At 43.6% G+C, this 19,470-nt stretch overlaps 1 protein-coding gene across 1 annotated transcript; it reads left to right on the top strand.

Annotated features, from left to right (window-relative positions):
- The first annotated feature begins 357 nt into the window (after positions 1-357).
- Positions 358-10,681, top strand: LOC142254231 (histamine H3 receptor-like). Its single transcript, XM_075325232.1, has 3 exons — positions 358-790; positions 2,139-2,305; positions 9,206-10,681. The coding sequence occupies exons 1-3, from the start codon at positions 535-537 to the stop codon at positions 10,094-10,096; spliced, it is 1,314 nt and encodes a 437-aa protein (XP_075181347.1). The 5' UTR covers positions 358-534; the 3' UTR covers positions 10,097-10,681.
- Positions 10,682-19,470: the final 8,789 nt, after the last annotated feature.

Raw genomic sequence — 19,470 nt, 5'->3', positions numbered from 1 at the left:
CGCTGCGCTATATCCTTCTCTGGGGCGCGTATTACTTAATAAGGGTAGGCTTAGTATAGTGGGTGTTTTTTTTTTCAGAAATGACCATTGCAAATCTAATGAAAAAAAATATTCCAGCTACTGATACTAATACTAAGAAAGCTAAAGCTCATTTTGTATACTCGTTCCATGGTGCTACGGGCTATATCCTTCTCAGGGGCCCTTATTAATGGTTTATATGCCCGATCTACATTTTCTCTTGCTTGTTATACGTCTTCCTCCCTAGAGGTGGCGCTATAGGGCTGTCCATCACTGCACAATCCTCGCTTTGCCTGCTATGTATCTGCTGCTGAGCAATGATTCTGGGCATTACATTTGCAGGAAGCAGAAGGCTCGGAGTTTGGGATTTTCAGTGCACAGATGAAGCAAACTCCTCTCCGCTGTATCCCACCGGTCTGGACAGCGGACTCAGCTCTCTAATGATGGGACCCTTTGGTTTGTGATTTTTTTTATTTGGACCCCCCCCCCCTTCCCTGATTCTCAGCAGCAGCAGCAATGTCAGGAGTGAACAGCTCAACTGTAGACAACCAGCCTGGGAATAAATGCTTGGCCAACGGTGAGGAGCAATTCCAGCACTATGGACAGTTCACACCCAGCGTCTCCATCCTGCTCGCTGTCCTTATGATCCTCATGGTCCTGGCAACCGTCTTGGGCAACGCTCTGGTCATTTTGGCTTTTGTGGTTGATAAAGGGTTAAGGACGCAAGGAAATTTCTTCTTTCTCAACCTGGCCATTGCGGATTTCTTAGTGGGTGAGTATTTTGTGCACCATGGTGACCAATTCTGGAAGACGTTAACCCCCCCTAGTCCACAACCGGTGGCTTGCAACCTGGTGACCAAGTCTGGGAGACGTCGACCCCCCCAGTCTGCAACCGGTGGCATGCAACCTGGTGACCATTTCTGGGAGACGTCGACCCCCATAGTCCGCAACCGGTTGCTTGCAACCTGGTGACCAAGTCTGGGAGACGTCGACCCCCTATAGTCCACAACCGGTGGCTTGCAACCTGGTGACCAATTCTGGGAGACGTCGACCCCCCCAGTCTGCAACCGGTGGCATGCAACTTGGTGCCCAATTCTGGGAGACGTTGACCCCCCCTAGTCCGTAACCGGTGGCTTGCAACCTGGTGACCAATTCTGGGAGACGTCGACCCCCCCAGTCTGCAACCGGTGGCATGCAACCTGGTGACCAATTCTAGGAGACGTCGACCCCCATAGTCCGCAACCGGTTGCTTGCAACCTGGTGACCAAGTCTGGGAGACGTCGACCCCCTATAGTCCACAACCGGTTGCTTGCAACCTGGTGACCAAGTCTGGGAGACGTCGACCCCCTATAGTCCACAACCGGTGGCTTGCAACCTGGTGACCAAGTCTGGGAGACGTCGACCCCCTATAGTCCACAACCGGTGGCTTGCAACCTGGTGACCAAGTCTGGGAGACGTCGACCCCCTATAGTCCACAACCGGTGTCTTGCAACCTGGTGACCAATTCTGGGAGACGTCGACCCCCCTAGTCCCCAACCGGTGGCTTGCAACCTGGTGACCAATTCTGGGAGACGTCGACCCCCCCTTAGTCCCCAACCGGTGGCTTGCAACCTGGTGACCAATTCTGGGAGACGTCGACCCCCCCAGTATACAACCGGTGGCTTGTAACCTGGTGACCAAATCTGCGAGACGTCGACCCCCCCCCCAGTACACAACCGGTGGCTTGCAACCTGGTGACCAGGTCTGGGACATGTAGACCTCTAGTCCTCCAAGATCAGTTGGGCTTGATGGGAGTTGTAGTCTTAAAGTTCAATTGGAAAGAATGGGAACAAGAGGTAGAATTGGGCGCCCTTTAATGGCGGTTAGGGCTTGATGGGGGTTGTAGTTGCTGAGGTCCAAGTCTTAGGATCCTACTCATTCATTGACTTAAGTGACCTTCAAAACTACAACCCCCATCAAGCGCTGGGAAGTAAACCCATGCTGGGAGTGGTGGTTTGGGAACAGCTGGAGAGCCACCGGTCCAAGCCCATTCCTTGGTGGCTTTCTCCGGCCGGTGACCGCGCACTGACACCGCGACACTGTGATTGACGTTTCCATTGCTGACTGTTCTTCCTCGGCAGGGGGCTTCTGTATCCCGCTCTATATCCCCTACGTCCTGACGGGACAGTGGAAGTTCGGGAAGGGATTGTGCAAGTTGTGGCTGGTCATGGATTACCTGCTCTGCACCGCCTCCGTCTTCAACATCGTCCTCATCAGCTACGACCGGTTCATCTCAGTCACCAAGGCGGTAATGGAGATTTCTGATTTTATTGCATTGCATGATATTCCCAGCTCAGCACTACAAGTCCCAGCAAACCACCTGGGACTTACTATAAAGCTCAGGGAGCCTGTGAGCTGTTCAGAATAGCGCCACCCTTGTCCACAGGTGGGGTCTGGTATTGCAGCTCGGTTTTACTCACGGAATAGAATATTTGACATCCCCGCACATTCATCAAGGTAGGATCAGATCTGGGAGCAGCAAAGAATCAAAAGTATTAGTCCTGGGTCATATTATTATTCATCAGCACGCACTTCCACTGAGGAGCACATTATTATAAAGACATTACATTGGTAACTTCTGGCTAAATATTGATACTTTCTATTATAAACTTGATACATTAGAAGAGGGAAGGTCATTAGAGGGATGGAAGCATAGATGGATGGATGGAGGGATGGAGGGAGGGAGGGATGGATGGATGGATGGATGGAGGGATGGAGAGATGGATGGAGGAATGGAGAGATGGATGGAGAGATGGATGGAGGAATGGAGAGATGGATGGAGGAATGGAGAGATGGATGGAGAGATGGATGGAGGGATGGAGAGATGGATGGAGAGATGGATGGAGGAATGGATGGAGGGAGGGATGGAGAGATGGATGGAGAGATGGATGGAGGGATGGATGGATGGAGGGATGGAGAGATGGATGGAGAGATGGATGGAGGAATGGAGAGATGGATGGATGGATGGATGGATGGAGAGATGGATGGATGGATGGATGGAGAGATGGATGGAGAGATGGATGGAGGAATGGAGAGATGGATGGATGGATGGATGGATGGAGAGATGGATGGATGGATGGAGAGATGGATGGATGGATGGAGAGATGGAGAGATGGATGGAGAGATGGAGAGATGGAGAGATGGATGGAGAGATGGATGGATGGAGAGATGGATGGATGGAGAGATGGATGGATGGATGGAGAGATGGATGGATGGATGGAGAGATGGATGGATGGATGGAGAGATGGATGGATGGATGGAGAGATGGATGGATGGATGGAGAGATGGATGGATGGATGGAGAGATGGATGGATGGATGGAGAGATGGATGGATGGATGGAGAGATGGATGGATGGATGGAGAGATGGATGGATGGATGGAGAGATGGATGGATGGATGGAGAGATGGATGGATGGATGGAGAGATGGATGGATGGATGGAGAGATGGATGGATGGATGGAGAGATGGATGGATGGATGGAGAGATGGATGGATGGATGGAGAGATGGATGGATGGATGGAGAGATGGATGGATGGATGGAGAGATGGATGGATGGATGGAGAGATGGATGGATGGATGGATGGAGAGATGGATGGATGGATGGAGAGATGGATGGATGGATGGAGAGATGGATGGATGGATGGAGAGATGGATGGATGGATGGAGAGATGGATGGATGGATGGAGAGATGGATGGATGGATGGAGAGATGGATGGATGGATGGATGGATGGATGGATGGATGGAGAGATGGAGAGATGGATGGATGGAGAGATGGATGGGTGGATGGAGAGATGGATGGATGGATGGATGGAGAGATGGATGGATGGATGGATGGAGAGATGGATGGATGGATGGATGGAGAGATAGAGGGATAGATAGATGGAGATTATATACAGTGCCTACAAGTAGTATTCAACCCTCTGCAGATTTAGCAGGTTTGATAAGATGCAAATAAGTTGGAGCCTGCAAACTTCAAACAAGAGCATGATTTATTAACAGATGCAGAAATCTTACAAACCAACAAGTTATGTTGCTCAGTTAAATTTTAATAAATTTTCAACATAAAAGTGTGGGTCAATTATTATTCAACCCCTAGGTTTAATATTTTGTGGAATAACCCTTGTTTGCAATTACAGCTAATAATCGTCTTTTATAAGACCTGATCAGGCCGGCACAGGTCTCTGGAGTTATCTTGGCCCACTCTTCCATGCAGATCTTCTCCAAGTTATCTAGGTTCTTTGGGTGTCTCATGTGGACTTTAAGCTTGAGCTCCTTCCACAAGTTTTCAATTGAGTTAAGGTCAGGAGACTGACTAGGCCACTGCAACACCTTGATTTTTTCCCTCTTGAACCAGGCCTTGGTTTTCTTGGCTGTGTGCTTTGGGTCGTTGTCTTGTTGGAAGATGAAATGACGACCCATCTTAAGATCCTTGATGGAGGAGCGGAGGTTCTTGGCCAAAATCTCCAGGTAGGCCGTGCTATCCATCTTCCCATGGATGCAGACCAGATGGCCAGGCCCCTTGGCTGAGAAACAGCCCCACAGCATGATGCTGCCACCACCATGCTTGACTGTAGGGATGGTATTCTTGGGTCGTATGCAGTGCCATCCAGTCTCCAAACGTCACGTGTGTGGTTGGCACCAAAGATCTCGATCTTGGTCTCATCAGACCAGAGAACCTTGAACCAGTCTGTCTCAGAGTCCTCCAAGTGATCATGAGCAATCTGTAGACGAGCCTTGACATGACGCTTTGAAAGTAAAGGTACCTTATGGGCTCGTCTGGAACGGAGACCATTGCGGTGGAGTACGTTACTTATGGTATTGACTGAAACCAATGTCCCCACTGCCATGAGATCTTCCCGGAGCTCCTTCCTTGTTGTCCTTGGGTTAGCCTTGACTCTTCGGACAAGCCTGGCCTTGGCACGGGTGGAAACTTTCAAAGGCTGTCCAGGCCGTGGAAGGCTAACAGTAGTTCCATAAGCCTTCCACTTCCGGATAATGCTCCCAACAGTGGAGACAGGTAGGCCCAACTCCTTGGAAAGGGTTTTGTACCCCTTGCCAGCCTTGTGACCCTCCACGATCTTGTCTCTGATGGCCTTGGAATGCTCCTTTGTCTTTCCCATGTTGACCAAGTATGAGTGCTGTTCACAAGTTTGGGGAGGGTCTTAATTAGTCAGAAAAGGCTGGAAAAAGAGATAATTAATCCAAACATGTGAAGCTCATTGTTCTTTGTGCCTGAAATACTTCTTAATACTTTAGGGGAACCAAACAGAATTCTGGTGGATTGAGGGGTTGAATAATAAATGACCCTCTGAATAAACTTTTCACAATTTAAAAAAAAAAATAAAAAAAGAAAAAGAAATAACATTCTTTTTTGCTGCATTTCACACTTCCAGGCTGATCTACAGTCCAAATGTCACAATGCCAAGTTATTCCGAATGTGTAAACCTGCTAAATCTGCAGGGGGTTGAATACTACTTGTAGGCACGATAGATAGATAGATAGATAGATAGATAGATAGATAGATAGATAGAGATAGATAGATAGATAGATAGAGATAGATAGAGGGATAGATAGAGGGATAGATAGATAGATAGATAGAGGGATAGATAGAGGGATAGATAGATAGATAGAGGGATGGATAGATAGATAGATAGAGGGATAGATAGATAGATAGATAGATAGAGGGATAGATAGATAGATAGATAGATAGATAGATAGATAGATAGATAGATAGATAGATAGAGGGATAGATAGATAGATAGAGGGATAGATAGATAGATAGATAGAGGGATAGATAGATAAATAGATAGATAGATAGATAGATAGATAGAGGGATAGATAGATAGATAGATAGATAGCTAAATAGATAGATAGAGGGATAGATAGATAGATAGATAAATAGATAGAGGGATAGATAGATAGATAGATAGAGATAGATAGAGGGATAGATAGAGGGATAGATAGATAGATAGAGGGATGGATAGATAGATAGATAGAGGGATAGATAGATAGATAGATAGATAGATAGATAGATAGAGGGATAGATAGATAGATAGATAGATAGATAGAGGGATAGATAGATAGATAGAGGGATAGATAGATAGATAGATAGATAGAGGGATAGATAGATAAATAGATAGAGGGATAGATAGATAGATAGATAGATAGATAGATAGATAGATAGATAGATAGATAGATAGAGGGATAGATAGATAGATAGATAGATAGATAGATAGATAGAGGGATAGATAGATAGATAGATAGATAGATAGATAGCTAAATAGATAGATAGAGGGATAGATAGATAGATAGATAAATAGATAGAGGGATAGATAGATAGATAGATAGATAAATAGATAGAGGGATAGATAGATAGATAGATAGATAGATAGATAGATAAATAGATAGATAGATAGATAGATAGATAGATAGATAGATAGATAGATAGATAGATAGATAGATAGAGGGGAGTGATTAGATAGATAAATTACAGTTAAAGGAGGTTGTGAATTTGCAAAATCTGAAGGATAGGAGAAAAGTATACATTGTCTTATGTCCTGATGATGTCATCACACCTGGTTGGTGACATCACACGTCACGTGTTCAGCCAATCAAAGCATTTCACTGTATGAAATAAAGTGTGGACCCTGTAGACCCCTTATCCTCCATCATGGCCGTATTCCCTGTTCCCTCGGTCCACCCCGATCATCAATATGAATGAAAATCCCATACATTGCAATAGATTATATAGGGTGATAACATGTAAACATCCCATCAGATTTCCACCTTCCACATGTTATTTATCTTTTTAACTTAAATGCAAGTATTTGTGGCTACAAATCATTTTTGCAATTGGGTTTCACTACAAAGTTTTCACCATTTGACTTTAATCAGCTCTTTGTTTCTCTGCACGTTTATGTTAAAAAATCAGCTAAAGAGGCAGAAAGAGTTAAAAAGCTAAAACAAAACTCCCATAAGAGTGAAAATGAGCTCACTGATGGATCCTCAGTTACCTCATTCTACATCCATCAGTAAACAATGCGACTCAGAGGCTTTAGGAGACAAACGGTGCAACATTTTTTATTAAAAAAATAATATTTAGCCCCAAATATCTGCATTTCGCTCATAAAAAAAAGTGAGCCGCCCCTTTAACATTCTCCAGAGCTGAATTCCTCATCACTTGTGATAGATATTTCACCGCATCAATAGTTTTCAATCTCGCTCCCTGAAAAGGTGACAAAAGCTTAAAATAAAATGTAATTACTATTGTCGGCGGAATGCTTTGTCCTCGCAGGTGTCAGCCTAGAAAATCCTTGGATGCAAAGATTGACGTAACGGGTAGACGTTCTGCATGGTGGAGTCTGGGAGAAGTGATAGTCTCATGGAAAAAAAAAAACTTGCAAAAAGGGACTGTTGGACTGGGGGGGCCCCAAGCAGTTTGGCCCCCATTGATCATTACAAAAGGGTCTTAGTACTTCTTTTCTATGCAAAGTCTATGGTAATGAGTGCAAATGTATGCGTTCCGTCACCCACACGGGTGGGCATGACTTTTGGGATGGGACCATACCCTCATACTGCACCGCTTGGGCCACCCCAGTCTCTTTTTTGCAGCCCCTCAATTTTTTTGTCCATACACTACATTCCTCATTATTATTCCCGTTTTCGAGGTCAATAGGGGGACAACTCCTCCGTCTATTATTAGGGTTTATTTATTCCATTATGTGGCGGCACACGGATCCATTGAGCAGGCTATTTACACACGGCCCTTTAAGCCCCCGTGTCGAGTGGTCCTCAGAGGTCACAAATCAATCTCGTCCTTGAAGACTAATTAGTGCGTTTTTTCAATCTTTTTATGGAAAGAATACTTATTGCACTTCCATTTACCAATATATCCAAACCTGTAATTACAGCACCGACTCCGCACACACGCGGCCAGTGAGCAATCCATGCTCTTTGAACACAAGGAACATGTAAACCAGCCTGCGCCAGCGCTTACATTAAGTGCTAAATAGCTCTACAGAAAGGAACATAGTAATTAAAAGTGTTTTACCATCAGCAGCCGCATCTATAGGGGCTATATTTATAAGAAATTACAGCCGCAGATGAATGCGACAAAGTAACTGGCAGCGAAAAACATGAATTCATACTAATAAGGAGAACGCAGCGGGAAATAAAGAGTATAAAACCGCTACATGCTATAATCTACAAGACGCTGAGTATTGTGTGCGAATCCAGAAAATACAAAGATAAGGATTCTAGAGAATTCACTAAGAATAAAACAAAGAACCAAAGAAAAGGTCAAATAACTATTAAACTATTTAGTAACTAAATACTGCCCCTATGTACAAGAATATAACTACTATAACACTGCCTCATATGTACAAGAATATAACTACTATAACACTGCCTCATATGTACAAGAATATAACTACTATAATACTGCCCCTATGTACAAGGAAATAACTACTATAATACTGCTCCTATGTACAGGAATATAACTACTATAATACTGCCCCCTATGTACAAGAATATAACTACTATAATACTGCCCCTATGTACAAGAATATAACTACTATAATACTGCTCCTATGTACAAGAATATAACTACTATAATACTGCCCCTATGTACAAGAATATAACTACTATAATACTGCTCCTATGTACAAGGATATAACTACTATAATACTGCTCCTATGTACAAGAATATAATTACTATAATACTGCCACCTATGTACAAGAATATAACTACTGTAATACTGCCCCCTATGCACAAGACTATAACTGCTATAATACTGCCCCCTATGTACAAGAATATAACTACTATAATACTGCCCCTATGTACAAGAATATAACTACTATAATACTGCCCCCTATGTACAAGAATATAACTACTATAATACTGCCCCTATGTACAAGAATATAACTACTGTAATACTGCCCCATATGTACAAGAATATAACTACTATAATACTGCCCCTATGTACAAGAATATAACTACTATAATACTGCCCCCCTCTGTACAAGAATATAACTACTATAATACTGCTCCTATGTACAATATTAGGAATGTACATTTCTTCACTTATACTTGTTACTGTACTTTATGACATTTTCCATACTGAATCCCTTGTTTCCTTCTTGCATTAGGTTTCCTACAGAGCCCAAAAAGGAATGACTAGAAATGCCGTGTTGAAGATGTTGGTGGTCTGGGTGGCCGCCTTCCTCCTCTACGGTCCGGCCATTATCAGCTGGGAATACATAGCCAGAGCCACCATCCTCCCAGACGGAGAATGTTACGTGGAGTTTTACTACAACTGGTACTTCTTGATGATCGCCTCCACCGTGGAGTTCTTCACTCCGTTCATCAGCGTCACCTATTTCAACCTAAGCATCTACATCAACATCAAGAAGAGGACCATGATGAGGAACGAAGAACTGGCCCAAGCCCATGAGCACTGCGAGATGACTTTCCAGAGGAAGAAGAAAGAACATTTAATCTTTTTTGTCAAACCGGCCGACCGGCCTCACATTGACGTCAAGAAACAGACAACCTGCTTGACGTCTTCCGAGACTTACCCTGTAGGTCGCAGATCCCAAAGACTAAAGAGCCACACGTTAGACCTCAATATAAACCAGGATCTTCCACCTTTACAAGTCGAGGTTCAGACCAAGAATCACCAAGAATGTTTCTACAAAACTGTGGAAAACGCTTGTAGTAACGTCAGGACGGACATGGCTAGCAGCATCGCCAACAGATTTAGGCTTTCGAGAGACAAGAGAGTGGCCAAGTCTTTGGCCATTATTGTGTGCATCTTTGGACTTTGTTGGGCGCCGTATACACTACTCATGATCATCAGGGCGGCTTGCCATGGACGTTGCGTTCAGCATTACCTCTATGAGATCTCATTTTGGCTCCTCTGGTTAAACTCCGCCATCAACCCCATCCTTTACCCCCTTTGCCATATGAGTTTCCGAAAAGCCTTCATGAAGCTGTTGTGTCCCGGAAAAGTCAAAATACATCCTCATATTTTTATGTAATGAATGGACCTCAAAGACCTCCAGATTGTAGGATCCTTAATTGAGAATCATCTCGGGAAAGATGAAGCCATCAGTGGTCATCCAGGAGAAGTCTCCAAGGACTCAACCAGAAGGTGATAATTTAGGGGGGCATTTCCAGAACCATAGGGCTTTCCGATAGCACAATGGAACCTCGGCCATTAATGTTTCATACATTCTTAAGGAGGACTTCTACTCTATGGATTAAGTAAGGAGTGCTCGGAAAGGATTGAGGTAATCTACTGAGCCAGATACAGTAGGCATCAAAGAAAGAGATGGACGCAAGGTTGACCAATGCCTCAAGTGGAGTGCTCAGAAATTATGACTGATTGAGGTGATCTACCGAGCATGATATGGTTGGCATCTAACATAATAAGATGGACCCAAGGTTGACCAATGCCTCAAATGAAGTGCTCAGAAATAATGAATGATTGAGATCATCTGCCGAGCCCGATATGGTTATCATCAGAGAATGAGATGGACCCAAGGTTGACCAATGCCTCAAATTTCCATTAAAAAGGTACTAAACACTCAACACTAATAAAGAACTTCACATTTTTTTTACAATTTGTCTCTAATTTCTAATTTATCTAAACTCACTGTGTTGACTCTTGCGATTCATGAGCAACATTGTATGTGTGGAGTTTATTGAGGTTCTCGGGTGGAAGGTCATGAAGGTCTATGATATGGTTCATGGTTTGAGGGTTATCCAATTAGTAGGGGTCATAATAATCATGGTTTATTTACCCCAAATTCAAGTTAGTCGTCTCAACCATCCAGGAGACCGAAGTTCTCACATAATAGCAACACCACAAAGTCAACGAGGTTCAAGCCCCGACAAGGATCTGGTCAACAGTACCACCAACATTCGCTTTTACAATGAACTAGTACATGCCCTTATAGGTGCAGTATAGGCCTACGTATCGTTGGCCAACATTGGACACAATATAGCGGCTACTGGAAGTCAGTGAATCATGATCTATGATCATCCAAGATATCAGGGCCGGCATCAGCACACAGAACACCCGAGCAAGTGCCAGGGCCCTGGACCATTGGGTTGGCCCACTCGCCATAGTCAGGGATGGTGATCAGTTCTCAGGACAGTGAGTGCTGGGTTTCAGGTGCCAGGTTTAAAGGGACGGCAGCCAGGAGAGTGCGGCTCCGATCCTTTTAAACCCGGCACCTGCAGCCCAGCACTCACTGCTGAACGCTGGGGTGCTTGTGTACAGAAGTTCATCTGTGGGTGGAGCTACTGCGCGACATGCTGCACTACTTTTGAACAGATGAAGAGACTAGAGAGAAAGGAGCCGCAACGCCAGGCGATGTCACTCGAGCCAGCACTGTATGTGGCCTCTCGCCTCACCCCCCCAAGCTGTATGGACCACCTCACCAGAGCTGTATGTGCCCTTCCACCAGAGCTGTATGTGCCCCAATCCCTAGTAATGTGCATGCCACCCCAGTAAATTTTATGCCCAACAGTAATGTGTATGCTCTCCAGAAATATGTATGCCCCCTTGTAATGTGTATGCTCCACAGTAATGTGTATTCCTCTCGGTAACATGTATACCTCTCCCCAGTAATGTATATGCCCCAAGCCTCTCCTGTGATGTATATACTGTAGCCCCAACCTCCCTTGTGATGTATATACTGTAGTCCCAGCCTCCCCTGTGATGTATAAATTGTAGCTCCAGCCTCCCCTGTAGTGTATATGCTGTAGCTCTAGCCCCTCCTGTGATGTATATACTGTTGGCCCCGCCTCCCCTGTGATGTATATACTGTAACTCCAGCCCCTCCTGTGATGTATATATAGTAGCTCCAGCCTCCCCTGTAGTGTATATACTGCAGCCCCCAGATCCTCCTGTGATGTATATACTGTAGCTCCAGCCTCCAGTGATATAAATACTGTTGCCCGCAGCCTCCCTTGTGATGTATATACTGTAGCCCCAGCTTCCCTTGGGATGTATATAATGTTGCCCCCAGCCTCCCTTGTGATGTATATACTGTAGCCCCAGCTTCCCTTGGGATCTATATAATGTTGCCCCCAGCCTCCCTTGTGATGTATATACTGTAGCTCCAGCCTGTGATGTATATACTGGAGCCTCCAGCTTCCCTTGTGATGTATATACTGTAGCTCCAGCCTGTGATGCATATACTGGAGCCTCCAGCCTCCCCTGTGATGTATATTTTGTAGTCCCCAGCCTGTGATGTATATACTGTAGTCCCCAGCCTCCCCTGAGATGTATATATTGTAGCCCCCAGCCTCCCCTGAGATGTATATACTGTTGCCCCCAGCCTCCCCTGTGATGTATATATTGTAGCCTCCAGCCTCCCCTGTGATGCATATATTGTAGCCCCCAGCCTCCCCTGAGATGTATATACTGTTGCCCCCAGCCTCCCCTGTGATGTATATATTGTAGCCCCCAGCCTCCCCTGTGATGTATATATTGTAGCCCCCAGCCTCCCCTGTGATGTATATATTGTAGTCCCCAGCCTCCCCTGTGATTTATATATTGTAGCCCCCAGCCTCCCCTGTGATGTATATATTGTAGCCCCCAGTCTCCCCTGTGATGTATATATTGTAGCCCCCAGCCTCCCCTGTGATGTATATATTGTAGCCCCCAGCCTCCCCTGTTATGTATATATTGTAGTCCCCAGCCTCCCCTGTGATGTATATACTGTTGCCTCCAGCCTCTCGATTTATATACTGTAGCCCACAGCCTCCTCTGTGATGTATATACTGTTGTCCCCAGCCTCTCCAGTGATGTATATACAGCAGTCTCACTAGCCCCGGCTAGGTTTGTTAAAGTGATGTCCATCACGCAGCATGGCACAGCCACATGCCCAGGAGGAGCTGGACGGGAGACAAGCGCGGAGGTGAGGAGGCTGCTGCCGGCTTCCCCATATTAATAATATCTCTAATATGTCTGTGCATGTATGATGTGTATCTATGTATGTCAGTGTATATGACTGTGTGTATATTTGTTTATATATACTTTAGGGAATTTTCTTTCAAATATGTGCATGGGGGGTCATTGAGCCTTTTTCACCCGGGACCCACAAAAACCTGGAGCCGGCCCTGCAAGATATGATGCAACTCATTAATGGCAAGCAGCAGCCCATAATCATCCCCCATGTCAGACAATAGCTCAAAGTGCAAAATGGAAAGTATATACAAAAAGGTAAAAATTTAAATTTAAAAATATTTTCCATACATAAATAAGTGAGATGATATAGAAGAAAAAATCTGAAATTTACATCATAAATATCAACTGAGCACGACGAGAGACACCGACCTGAGAACACACAGGGACGGTCAGGAAAAGGGAACACCGGCTTCACAAGATATCGGCATAACTAAAGAAATGAAGATTAATAAAGCAAAAACACTGACCAAATAAGAAATGTCTGTCCATATAATAAATGGATGTATTGGGTCAACCGGAGCGGAGTTGTCGCGGGCGGAGGGGCCGCGCTCGGTACACTCGGGTCCGCGGCTGCTGCTGCTGATCGGTGGCTCGAGCGGTGGGCCGGACCCGGGGACTCGAGCAGCGCTCGAGTGAAAAGGGGGTGGTACATTTTTGGGAGATAGTTCGTGACGCCACCCACGGGTCGTGGTGATGATGGGCACCACCGCTGCTGGTGACGGGGACCCCGGGAGAGATGGCAGGGAGCAGCGAGGATGTTGTCCCCTCCGTGGGTAGGGGTTGGTGATCCCGGGGCCCGGTGGTGTAACGGGGAGGCTGGATGGCTGGGGTGCAGGGTTGCAGGGACTGCGCGGCGCGGTGCCGGATGGCACTGTGATACTCACTCAGATAATCAACGACAGAGTCTCTGGTAAACCAAAACGGCCGGATGGACGGGTCCCGCAGCCGGCTGCAGTGTTGGTGCTCTCCCCGGACGGCTGATGGTGGATGTCTTTCCCTGCACCTGTTAGAATGTTCTGACTCCTGTGGTTTCCCACCAGTAGTCCGCTCCCCGGCGTATAGGTACCGAAGGAGCCCGTTTTGCCCGCAGGTGCTGGCCCTTGGATCTCTAGCCTATGGCGGTGGCTGTGTATCCTCACGGTGTGGACTGTTGCCTTCTGTCGGGTCTTGCTTGTTAGGAAATCCCTGGGGTTCCGGTCACTTTCGGATTTGACCGTTGACGGCGGCTCCAAGCCTAGTCGGGATCCGATGGCCCTGCCTTTGTGCTTAGCTTAACTCCGCTCCCCAGTTCGGTACCAGCGGGCCACCGCCCGACCCCGGTCCTACGGTTCCACAGAGATCCACTAACTCCTGCAGACAGTGCCTGGGCCCCTACCCAGACACTAACAGGTTCTGTCCTCTCACTTTCACCTCCAAACTGAAACAGTCTCTTTTCCCTCCTCCAGGCCTGTGAACTCCTCGGTGGGTGGGGCCAACCGCTTGGCTCCGCCCCACCTGGTGTGGACAACAGGCCCTGGAGGGAGGCAACAAGGGTTTTTGTTTGATTGGTGTGACTATCCAGGGGAGGGGGTGTATGTGTTGTTATGTCTGTGACTACCTGGCTAGTCCAGGGCGTCACAGAGTCACTGCGACAAAACTGCTCTATACAAACAAATAAAATAGGGAAATCCCTACAGTGAGAGATATGGAGAGGACGGGGAACAAACATGGAGAAATGATTCTCGCAATGCTACTGTCCTATGTAATTGAATACTACTCATATAATACTGCCCCCTATGTACAAGAATATAACTACTATAATACTGCCCCTATGTACAAGAATATAACTACTATAATACTGCCCCTATGTACAAGAATATAACTACTATAATACTGCCCTATGTACAAGAATATAACTACTATAATACTGCCCTATGTACAAGAATATAACTGCTATAATACTGCCCCTATATACAAGAATATAACTACTATAATACTGCCCTATGTACAAGAATATAACTACTATAATACTGCCCTATGTACAAGAATATAACTACTATAATACTGCCCTATGTACAAGAATATAACTACTATAATACTGCCCTATGTACAAGAATATAACTACTATAATACTGCCCTATGTACAAGAATATAACTACTATAATACTGCCCTATGTACAAGAATATAACTACTATAATACTGCCCCCTATGTACAAGAATATAACTACTATAATACTGCCCCTATGTACAAGAATATATCTACTATAATACTGCCCCTATGTACAAGAATATAACTACTATAATACTGCTCCTATGTACAAGAATATAACTACTATAATACTGCCCCTATGTACAAGAATATAACTACTATAATACTGCCCCTATGTACAAGAATATAACTACTATAATACTGCCCCTATGTACAAGAATATAACTACTATAATACTGTCCCCTATGTACAAGAATATAACTACTATAATACTGTCCCCTATGTACAAGAATATAACTACTATAATACTGCCCCTATGTACAAGAATATAACTACTATAATACTGCTCCTATGTACAAGAATATAACTACTATAATACTGCCCCTATGTACAAGAATATAACTACTATAATACTGCCCCTATGTACAAGAATATAACTACTATAATACTGCCCCTATGTACAAGAATATAACTACTATAATACTGCCCCTATGTACAAGAATATAACTACTATAATACTGCTCCTATGTACAAGAATATAACTACTATAATACTGCCCCTATATACAAGAATACAACTACTATAATACTGCTCCTATGTACAGGAATATAACTACTATAATACTGCCCTATATACAGGAATATAACTACTATAATACTGCTCCTATATACAAGAATATAACTACTATAATACTGGCCCCTATGTACAAGAATATAACTACTATAATACTGTCCCTATGTACAAGAATATAACTACTATAATACTGCCCCTATATACAAGAATATAACTACTATAATACTGCTCCCTATGTACAAGAATATAACTACTATAATACTGCCCCTATGTACAAGAATAGAACTACTATAAAACTGCCCCTATGTACAAGAATATAACTACTATAATACTGCCCCTATGTACAAGAATATAACTACTATAATACTGCTCCTATGTACAAGAATATAACTACTATAATACTGCCCCTATGTACAAGAATATAACTACTATAATACTGCCCCTATGTACAAGAATATAACTACTATAATACTGCCCCTATGTACAAGAATATAACTACTATAATACTGCCCCTATGTACAAGAATATAACTACTATAATACTGCCCCTATGTACAAGAATAAAACTACTATAATACTGCCCTATGTACAAGAATATAACTACTATAATACTGCCCCCTATGTACAGGAATATAACTACTATAATACTGCCCCCTATGTACAAGAATATATCTACTATAATACTGCTCCTATGCACAAGAATATAACTACTATAATACTGCCCCCTATGTACAAAAATATATCTACTATAATACTGCTCCTATGTACAAGAATATAATTACTATAATACTGCCCCCTATGTACAAGAATATAACTACTATAATACTGCCCCCTATGTACAAGAATATATCTACTATAATACTGCCCCTATGTACAAGAATATAACTACTATAATACTGCTCCCTATGTACAAGAATATAACTACTATAATACTGCCCCTATGTACAAGAATAGAACTACTATAATACTGCCCCTATGTACAAGAATATAACTACTATAATACTGCCCCTATGTGCAGGAATATAACTACTATAATACTGCCCCCTATATACTATAACTGGACCTGTCCCGCCCACAGCCATGACTCAGTCATGGGTACGGGATTGAAATAGACCAGGTGAGTGCTGCTAAGAGCAGTTCTACTATTCATATGTGAGGCCGTATGGCACATTTTATAAAAATATTTTAGTGTAGGACTGCTTCAAATGAGATTTGCCGTGACGTGGCGAAGCAGCTCAAGAAATTGCAATTTTTTGCCAAAAATCTCAAAAAAATTTTTATAATAAGTACAGTTTGGAATGTTTAGTGCTGTAGTGCACATTTGGTGCTGGCTTTTTGTTTTTTCCCTATATACAAGAATATAACTACTATAATACTGCCCCTATGTACAAGAATATAACTACTATAATACTGCCCCTATGTACAAGAATAGAACTACTATAAAACTGCCCCTATGTACAAGAATATAACTACTATAATACTGCCCCTATGTACAAGAATATAACTACTATAATACTGCTACTTACAGCAAGATGGAATTGCAGCTGTATATTGCTCAGGCCAAAAGACTACTACTACTCCAGCAGGATACAGCTAAACCCCCACTAGGTGGAGGCAACACAGGTGCAGGTGGAGCCATTCACACGCACTCCCAAATATGGAGGAGGTGATGGCTGGATGGTAAAACTGCACACTGGTGGCTTGCATAGAGCACTGTTCACACCAGCAGACGCACAGTCACAAACCCGCAGCCTATTAGGTGACGCCCATACTATTAGATCAGGCGGGCTGCCAAGCCGTACCCCCACTGCGCGCTACGTAGGGACAGAAACTCTGATAGCAAGGCCTAACAAAAAGGGGCCTGGCTGTATCCTGTACAAAAAAGTTTGAGGTTTTTTGTTAGCGTTATGGCCATAAGACGTAAGCCTACAACCCTCGTCACGGGAACCTCATGCTTGTAGGTCCCTACACTACATATGATATAAAAAAGCAAAAAGAAAATATCATTACTTACAGCAAGATGGAATTGCAGCTGTATATTGCTCAGGCCAAAAGACTACTACTACTCCAGCAGGATACAGCTAAACCCCCACTAGGTGGAGGCAACACAGGTGCAGGTGGAGCCATTCACACTCACTTCCAAATATGGAGGAGGTGATGGCTGGATGGTAAAACTGCACACTGGTGGCTTGCTTTTTTATATCATATGTAGTGTAGGGACCTACAAGCATGAGGTTCCCGTGACGAGGGTTGTAGGCTTACGTCTTATGGCCATAACGCTAACAAAAAACCTCAAACTTTTTTGTACAGGATACAGCCAGGCCCCTTTTTGTTAGGCCTTGCTATCAGAGTTTCTGTCCCTACGTAGCGCGCAGTGGGGGTACGGCTTGGCAGCCCGCCTGATCTAATAGTATGGGCGTCACCTAATAGGCTGCGGGTTTGTGACTGTGCGTCTGCTGGTGTGAACAGTGCTCTATGCAAGCCACCAGTGTGCAGTTTTACCATCCAGCCATCACCTCCTCCATATTTAGAAGTGCGTGTGAATGGCTCCACCTGCACCTGTGTTGCCTCCACCTAGTGGGGGTTTAGCTGTATCCTGCTGGAGTAGTAGTAGTCTTTTGGCCTGAGCAATATACAGCTGCAATTCCATCTTGCTGTAAGTAATGATATTTTCTTTTTGCTTTTTTATACTATAATACTGCCCCTATGTACAAGAATAAAACTACTATAATACTGCCCTATGTACAAGAATATAACTACTATAATACTGCCCTATGTACAAGAATATAACTACTATAATACTGCCCCCTATGTACAGGAATATAACTACTATAATACTGCCCCCTATGTACAAGAATATATCTACTATAATACTGCTCCTATGTACAAGAATATAATTACTATAATACTGCCCCCTATGTACAAGAATATAACTACTATAATACTGCCCCCTATGTACAAGAATATAACTACTATAATACTGCCCCCTATGTACAAGAATATATCTACTATAATACTGCCCTATGTACAAGAATATAACTACTATAATACTGCCCCCTATGTACAGGAATATAACTACTATAATACTGCCCCCTATGTACAAGAATATATCTACTATAATACTGCTCCTATGTACAAGAATATAATTACTATAATACTGCCCCCTATGTACAAGAATATAACTACTATAATACTGCCCCCTATGTACAAGAATATAACTACTATAATACTGCCCCCTATGTACAAGAATATATCTACTATAATACTGCCCCTATGTACAAGAATAGAACTATTATAATACTGCCCCTATGTACAAGAATATAACTACTATAATACTGCCCCCTATATACAAGAATATAACTGCTATAATACTGCCCCTATGTACAAGAATATAACTACTATAATACTGCCCCCTATGTACAAGAATATTACTACTATAATACTGCCCCCTATGTACAAGAATATAACTGCTATAATACTGCCCCTATGTACAAGAATATAACTGCTATAATACTGCTCCTATGTACAAGAATATAACTACTATAATACTGCCCCTATGTACAAGAATATAACTACTATAATACTGCTCCTATGTACAAGAATATAACTGCTATAATACTGCCCCTATGTACAAGAATATAACTACTATAATACTGCCCCCTATGTACAAG

This window comes from Anomaloglossus baeobatrachus, chromosome 10, assembly GCF_048569485.1.
Source record: "Anomaloglossus baeobatrachus isolate aAnoBae1 chromosome 10, aAnoBae1.hap1, whole genome shotgun sequence".
Lineage (NCBI taxonomy): Eukaryota > Metazoa > Chordata > Amphibia > Anura > Aromobatidae > Anomaloglossus > Anomaloglossus baeobatrachus.
This window is presented reverse-complemented; position numbering and strand designations above follow the sequence as displayed.